The following is an 8500-nucleotide window of genomic DNA, read 5'->3' as shown; positions in this document are numbered from 1 at the left end:
CATACATATATATATATATATATAGATATACATACATATGTATGTATACATACATACATACACACATGTATGTATACTTGTGTATGTATACATACATACACATGTATGTATACATACATACATATGTATGTATATATACATCTATATATATATGTATGTATATATACATATATATATATATATCTATAGATATATACATATATATATATATATACATACATACATATATATATAGATATACATATATATATAGATATACATATATATATATATCTATATAGATATACATACATACATATACATACATCTACATACATACATATACATACATCTACATACATACATATACATACATCTAGATACATACATATACATACATCTAGATACATACATATACATACATCTGTATACATACATATCCATCCATCTGTATATATATACATATGTATATATATGTATAGATATAGATGTATACATATGTATATGTATATGTATGTATACATATGTATATCTATGTATATGTATACATATGTATGTATACATATGTATATATATGTATATCTATATATATATATGTATGTATACATGTGTATATATATAAGTATGTATGTATGTATGTATGTATATATATGTATACGTACGTATGTATGTATGTATATATATGTATATATATATATATATATATATATGTATGTATATATGTATGTATGTATGTATGCATAGAAATCTACATATCTACACAACTGCATGTATTTACATGCATATAGATATATTTATATATTTGTCTGAATGATGACGAGCTATTTAATTGTACCTAAACTATTAAGAACTCAATCCTCATATGTTCTGAATGAGCTTACGTACAACATTATAAGTTTGAGAAAAGGATATCCGAGAATGTCAAGTAGAAGAAAAAAATCATCCCATTAAATCAGGTTAGAAAAATTTTTCAGGTTTTATTTTATTCAAGTTGAAATTGTTATGCAACTAGCATTTTGAAGTTTATAGCAAATGAATGATGTAGCATCAAATCCTATAAATGCCAAATTTGTTAAATTCTTCACTCTGCAAGCCATTTTTTCATGATTGAATTTTAGTTCCCCATTCCTTAATTTATTTATTGTGTCACACTTGTTCTTAATCATTCCGAGATTTATTAGTTATAACTTCGAAAGTTGAGTTAGTTATACCTACATTTAGTCTGACTTGTTTAGTAATTTACATTTGTATTGTCTCTAATTAATCATTTCAAGAACTTAAGACTAAGAAACAAATTTATAACTCTGATTCTTCAATGCTTTGGCAACCCATTCCCATGGAATTTATCAATCAACCTACCAAATTTTCTATACTATGAACGTTAAAATATATTCTAATGACAGAAGGAAATGAACTCCAGGGAATAGAGGACAATCCTTTATATAAGAATCAATGGAAGGTAGATTATGTACGTGCTTTATCGATGTAATCTAATCAGTTGATGAGACCAATCAAAATCTAATTTTATCTAGAATTGAGGTTGCTCGGCTGTGCAACCTTTTATAATTAATTATATCATAAACATTATTATGTGTTGGAAGATTCCAAAAGATAGAGTGATAATTTAATATCTATGTTGAATGAAAATTCAATACACATACAGATAAAAGAAAAATAGCAGTAGGACATACCATAATTTTTTATGGGGAAAACCCTAAAATGGAAAAAAATCAGGGCATATCCCACTCAAAGCAATCCACAATATAATTATAAGTGTATATGTTCAATCTTCTCATGAATTAATGAAGATGGAATTACACAAGTGATAATCACATGTGTACAATAGTAATTTAGTTATAATAGTCGTAATTGAGCTACAACAAATATAGTTTGTGGTTATAATATTAATAGTTGCTCACAAATGTCCTAGTTAATTGCTACACAGGCCAATTGTTGGTCATAAAAGTTGTAGACAGTGGCTGTATTAGAAGTAGTTAGCCACATAAGTCATAGTTGGGAGCTGTACTAATAATAGTTGGTCGCATATGTCATATTTTGTGACTACAATATTGCAAGTTGGTCATATTGGTCGTAGTTGGATGTTGAAACAATAATAGTTGGTCACGAGTATCTTATTTGATAGTTGTAATAGCAGTAGTTAGCCATAAAAACTAGTTTTGATTGAAAGTTGTAATAGTAGTAATCAGCCACAAAAGTCGTGGTTGATTTGCACAAGAAATAGCTGGTCATAAAGGTCGCATTAATTAGAAGCTACAATTCATCAGCTGACCCCTAAGGTCGTAGTTCATAACAACAATATCATTAGTTTGCCACAAAGGTCTTATTGGAAGTTGTATCAATAGTAGTTAATTACATAGGTAGTAGTTGGTGACTGCAATATTCTTAATTGGTTACATAAACCGTAGTTTATGACTACAATATTGTTAGTTGGTCACATACATATATATGTATATATCTATAGTAGTTTCAATTGACCACAAAGACTATAGCTAGGCATTGTCTTTCCTCTTAATGTTTATTTACCGTAATATTTATTTAATTAATGCCTTTTTAATTAAAATTATTTTAATTTTTCAATAATTATAGGGGAAATTTATGTTCATAATGGCCTTAATATTTTTGTTAAGTCATTATTGCGCGGAGTTCTACATATGGGGCTATTGAGGTGTGTCGCATCAATATTGACAAGTCTATTTTCCTTAAGGCTGGTTTAAATTACTTATAGTTAAAAATTATATATTAAAAAATGATAAAATTTATTAGATTAATCATACACCTCATTAACTGCTTATAGCCATATAGTAGACATCCTCTTTGATTAAAGCTTATTGCATAGTTTTAATTACATCTCTAATTATGATAAAACAATTATTTATAATCCTTAATTTCTAACGGTAATATAAGTCTAATTTGGCTATGATTTATGATTTTTCACCTTTTCAAAATTTTCATAGATTATTTTCATGAAATTTTTAGCATGTAAGAAGCAGAATATAATATTAACGATATGCATCTCCTTATCCAAACAGCACATATTCTAAAAAGATGGAATTACCAAGAATTTTTTTTTTAATTTTCTTTGTTTAGGATGATTTGATTTTTATAAATATTTAATCAATTTTGGATATTCATAAATTGAGCCTAGAATTTGAGTCTTAAATAAATAAATAAACAATCGGTATAAAACTGAATAAAGCAAAACAGGAATGGTTTGTTTCTTCCACAGGTGCAAGCCCTACTCCGCCTACTCCGCCCTCGTTGCTCGCTCTTTCTCCTCACTCTGCAATCGAAGCCAAACATGGCGAAGCGCGAACTCTCAAATACTCTCAAAAATTTGAAGGCAAGATCTTTAAGTTATTCTTTCTCGCTCTCATTGAGCATCTTTTCTTCCTCTATCCACGACTGCGTTAAATATAGAGTATTTGTGTTGCTCCAGTTTATGCAGAGGGCAGCGCCGAGGGAGGAAAAGATCAATGAAGAGAAGGAAAATCCGGAGCCCATTGGAAACGTATTTTCTACCGCCAACGCTGCTTCGTCCGCCCGAAGAAGATGGTAGGGTTTTTTATGGTAATGCTTTCTCCTTAGGGTTTCCTCTGTTGCTAGTAATTGGAGCGGCTGGTTTGTTTCAGATGGGACTGGAGTAGTGTGAATTTGTTAATTAGGGATGGACAAGGGTTGGTAGATTGGTTTTTGTAGGATTACATGATTGTATTATGTATGTAAAAGTTGTCTTTTTGAGTTCCTTATTATAATTTCTTATTTTCGTGTTGCTTGTGATGGCATACTCTGGTCGTGTAATTCCAGGGATACATCATCACGAACTGACCGAAGGGTTTCTTTTTATCCACCCACTCTTTGACACCATAAAACAATGTTTTTGCTTGGATTAACAGAAACATTTGGGTAGTCACATTGTGACCTTATAATTAGGGCTTATCTTTGTAAATATTTTTGCCTTGATCTAAGTAATTTAATGAACTTGATGTGACTGGCAAACTATTTATTCTGTTTTTTTCATGAGTCATGTTGTTTTTTTTATAGTCTAGCATAGAAATAGAACAAAGGGATATGTCTGTACAGTGATCGCACATTCTTGATCCTTAAAAAAAAACAGCGCTTTTTTATATATAATTGCAGCTAATTGATTCCATTTTTGCTCGCAGCTCATTGGATATTTTTCTTATGGTTACATGGAATTCAAGCTCATTTTCCATATTAGCTACTGCAATTCATTCACTTGATGTTTTCTTGCTCGCTTATTTTGATTAGCTTTATCAGATTATGCTGTGTCATTTTAATGATTATTGCTGTAATTTACATACATACCACACATTTCTTATGTATTTACATGTCTAACACCCAGAGATTGATATCTACATCTATAACACCTTGGTGTCATAAACCTATGCATGAAAAGATGTATTTCAGTTTTAAAAGATAGTAATGGTGGTATTTTAATTTGGTGTTAAAGATTTGAGTGGTATGCATGTAAATATGAAAATACATAGGAATTGAGTGGTATTGATGTAAATGTCGCTATATTTTATTCTTATTCCTGCCTTGCTTCCTTGATTATGGCTAGTTTTTAATGGTGATTAAACCTATATATTCTAAGCATCTTGTTTTGGCAAACCATTTATTTCTTTTGTCATTCATATTAAATAGTTTGCACTCATGTCACTAAACATAATTCTGATATATAGATTGAATATTTGAATAGCTTATTTAACATTGGCATATCACCTACCCAAACTAAGCAGATTTTATTCACAAATGTTATTTTTTAAGTTTATAGAATCAAACGTCCTTTAACTACGAATGTAGTCTAATTTATGTTCTTTTGATAAAGACTACACAAAAAGTTTGTCTTCTTGATGTTCAATAATTGGATCCATAATTTTTTTTTTCTTTTTAATGTTTTGGTCATGGGTTTTCTTTTATGTGTTCATTTATGAGATGTTAATATTAGGTGAGATTATTTTTTATGAAGTTAGAAAAACTAGGAAAATAAGATACTCTTGGTTAGTCGAATGATGATTTAAATGAGTATATGGTTTGTAAAATCAAAATTGAGTTTTTCTTTTGTGGTATTTTGTGATAACAGTGATCATTTTTAACAGAAATAAAATTGGCAACAAAGTTACATTAACAATTAGTGCAGCAAAACTATGAAGTTAGGATGGATGCGGGTATAAGTTGGAAAGATACAATTCCAAATTGGATTATATTAGAGCTAGGATATTCTTCGACAGGAAGCGCAATGTAATCCTTTATAAAATTGCATTTTGGGTTCATTGAAGAAGTCACATTATTTTCATTAGAAATAGGGTCAACCTTATTTATATTTATGGTGATAGAGCAAAGAATGTTGGGCCAAGTTTCCTAAAGCCCTCTTTTTTATTTTAATTGTCTTAGCACTGAAGTAGCCTTTGTAAACACAAATTGGTTACCATATACCAGCACAATGTTTCTAGCCTTTGTACCAATTTCATCCATTAAATTTAATTATCTGATTATATTATTCATTTTCTTATTAGTTGTTACGTTTGCGAGCATTGTTTTTGTTTTACTTGCACCAAAATATTATTTTTTAGATCATTTGGGATTATTTTGGTCCTTGTGATTTCATCGGAAAGATTCTTAACCATACAACTCCATTTTCTCCAATTAACCCTTCATATCACGATGTGTTTCTTGTTTGGACCTAAATTTTGAACGTAATGCACCTTTTTTGCAGTGAACTTAGGGTTCTTTTTGGGCTGTACTTATTGTTAATAAAGTTAATTGTGAAGTTGTTGTGGGGTAAGCTGAGTTTAGTGACAGATGTAGCTAAAGTTGCTGAATTATTTGGAAAGCCCGACTCTCTAGGTTTTGTCTATAGGCCAAAAAACTATATTTTGTTTGGATAGCAGCCGCGAAAATGTGACTGATGCTTAAAAGATTGAAATGCAACTATTTTCATTTAAATTCCATAAACATCTATAGAATCAATGGTCCCTACTGATAAATAATTAAAAAAAAAAAAAAACAGCTTGCTCAATTGTTGCAAATTACATCTAGCAAAGGTAAATCATAGAATTTTACCTATAGTAACGCACAGTCGTAATCACATTACAGATGTATTGTCGAAATGTTTCACAAAGAAGTTATCAGCATTGCTGAAAGTATCACTTTTATGCATATATCAAATTCCATGCCTTAGGAAAGAAGATGCATCATGAAATTTATGTTCTAACTCGCGTCATGAAATTTATGTTCTAACTCGTATCACAAAAAAGTTATCTGTATTACTGAAAGTACACTTTCAGGCAACAACCAGAGCTTGGATTAGCAAAATGGAGAATGTTCTTACTCGCTGGAATTTTATTTTGCAATTATGTATAACTGGCTAATTTCTAAAGAATTGTGAGCGTAAAGATGTCAAACCCATGGTCAACAATTTTCTAACTCGCATCATGAAATTTATGTTCGCTCTGCACAATTTTCTGTCAATTAGTTAGAAAACTGGCAGTCAAATGACCATAAAAAATAATGGGCATCATTTCATAAATTAAAGCAACTAAAAATTGTCATAAATACACCCTCAAATCTATTGTAAATATTATAATATACTTGAAGAACATTTCTTTATCATTTTTTTTAATAACTTCTCAAATTACATTTGCTTTTTTCCTTGATGTCATTATGGCAATTTTCCTTTACCGAGTACTATTATCTTCGTTCTTAGCACGCCTTAGCTCATTGAAACCTATAGCTTTTTATTCTCTTGTCTCACCAATGCCAAAAATTTTGCATTTGTTTCATATACTCTTGAGATAGATCTTTTGCAACCTAGTTTTGTTTATGACTTTGAGCTGCTGCAATTCAAGTTTTTTTTTTTTTTTTCTGCATCAACTACTGAAATTTGATTCTCCCCATGTTTTGGGTTTCTAAGCAATGTTGCTTTCTGAATAATTATTATCCAGCATAGTGATATTAGAAGGGGATCCTCACCCCGGAGCATTAAGAGGCCGAATGTCATTTCAGAGCTTTAATCCCTCAATTGATGTGAGTCACAGAAGTTGGTTGATGCGTATGATTGTCTCTCCTTTATTCTCTACTCCCTTTAAGTAAGCTTCTTTGTAGAAATTGAACGAAGAGGCTACAACCATCCATCAAAGCCAAGCTACGAATACGTCTATGGCAAATGATAATATTTCTTATAGGTGGGGTTTACTGCCCTTTTCTTTCTAATTTTTTTATTGAAACAAAATGTGTTTGGCATGCATGCCTCCTTGGCCTAGTGGTTGAGAGATTTGTCTTCCAATCAAAAGTTCTAAAATTAAATTCTCTGAATGAAATGTTGTTTTAATTGAGACGATCAAGCATTCTCTCACTCAATTAGCAGTACTGTTAAATTAGTTGTTTATGTGATTAGATCTGAGCTAAAAGGTGGCAGTCAAGAGGATATTTCAGATCCAGAACTCAAAAGAAAACAGCCGGTGGCAGATATGGAAATATCAGCGCCTGGCAAATTCCAGAATACTGGAAATAAGGATGCTAATGGAAAATCTTCTCCACAGAACTCAAACAGTTCTAATAAGCAGAAAAAGCGAGAAAAGTTGGACTGGAACTTGCTAAGACCGCCCAAAGCTCAGAAGAAAAGATCATGAGAGTGTGGATACTGAACTCTGCAGATGCTGCTAGTTTAACTCCTGCAGGTTCTTTTTGCTGTACTTCAATCCATTTTAGTGTAAAATTAAAGCAGATAAAGTCATTTTTTAGTCCAATTAAGTTTATTATACTCTTTGATTGTTTTAATTGTATTGGAGCTTCGGCATAAATTCTCCAATACTGCAAGATTTTGATTGTTTTTTTCTCTTTCCAGCTTTGTAGTTTTCATCAAAAAGCTTTCTGAAAGGTTTAATGTTAAGAGATGTTTTGTTCTCAAGAATTCTGCGGTATTTTGCTCCAAATTGGGAAAGAACTGTTACTTAATTAATTGGTTTATTTTAGTTATTTTACTTCAGTCAGGAACATTTGGAAATTCGCAGCAGTTTTTAGATTTGATTGCTATAAAAAAAACTGCATACTGCAGTGTACTGAAGCAAGGACAAGCAAGTGAGCTAATGCTGTGGGATACTCATTGGATCCTAATTTTGTTTTTAACTCTCTTTTTTTTTCTGTTTTGATTCTTATTGCTTAGTTTAACGGAACATATAAGAGATGTAAATACATAAGAATTTGTTAAGTACATGCGGAATTCTCCAAATCTGATATCTATATTTTCATAATCTTTAAAATATCAAAAATATCACCAAGTTATTCTTTAAAAGTGAAGTATATCTTGTTGTCCTTTGGTCTTTGATGCTAAAGTGTTATATTTGCAAAAATGAGTATGGATATGTAAATATTGCGTGGTATCTATTTTCATTATTCATCATACTAAATGTTTTTACTTCCCAATAAAGCACAAACAAGGTTGATTGTTTTGTTTGAAAAACATAAGCATTCGAGGAGA

General features: G+C 30.5%; 1 protein-coding gene across 1 annotated transcript; it reads left to right on the top strand.

Annotated features, from left to right (window-relative positions):
• The first annotated feature begins 3209 nt into the window (after positions 1-3209).
• LOC110022876 lies at positions 3210-7859 on the top strand. Its single transcript, XM_020722004.1, has 5 exons — positions 3210-3340; positions 3437-3552; positions 6966-7047; positions 7126-7205; positions 7418-7859. Exons 1-5 carry the CDS (start codon positions 3299-3301, stop codon positions 7650-7652), a joined length of 555 nt encoding a protein of 184 aa, XP_020577663.1. The 5' UTR covers positions 3210-3298; the 3' UTR covers positions 7653-7859.
• Positions 7860-8500: the final 641 nt, after the last annotated feature.

The sequence above is a fragment of the Phalaenopsis equestris genome, unplaced genomic scaffold, assembly GCF_001263595.1.
Source record: "Phalaenopsis equestris unplaced genomic scaffold, ASM126359v1 Scaffold000203, whole genome shotgun sequence".
Lineage (NCBI taxonomy): Eukaryota > Viridiplantae > Streptophyta > Magnoliopsida > Asparagales > Orchidaceae > Phalaenopsis > Phalaenopsis equestris.
Note: the sequence above shows the minus strand (reverse complement) of the source record. Positions and strands in the feature narration are given on the sequence as shown.

Excerpts from the sequence above, each read along its gene's own strand:
- LOC110022876 (XM_020722004.1), top strand. The coding sequence starts at position 3,299 with ATGGCGAAGCGCGAACTCTCAAATACTCTCAAAAATTTGAAG. Across the intron at positions 3,553-6,965 it reads TCGTCCGCCCGAAGAAGATG|CATAGTGATATTAGAAGGGG; the intron begins GTAGGGTTTTTT and ends ATTATTATCCAG. Across the intron at positions 7,206-7,417 it reads AATGATAATATTTCTTATAG|ATCTGAGCTAAAAGGTGGCA; the intron begins GTGGGGTTTACT and ends TTATGTGATTAG.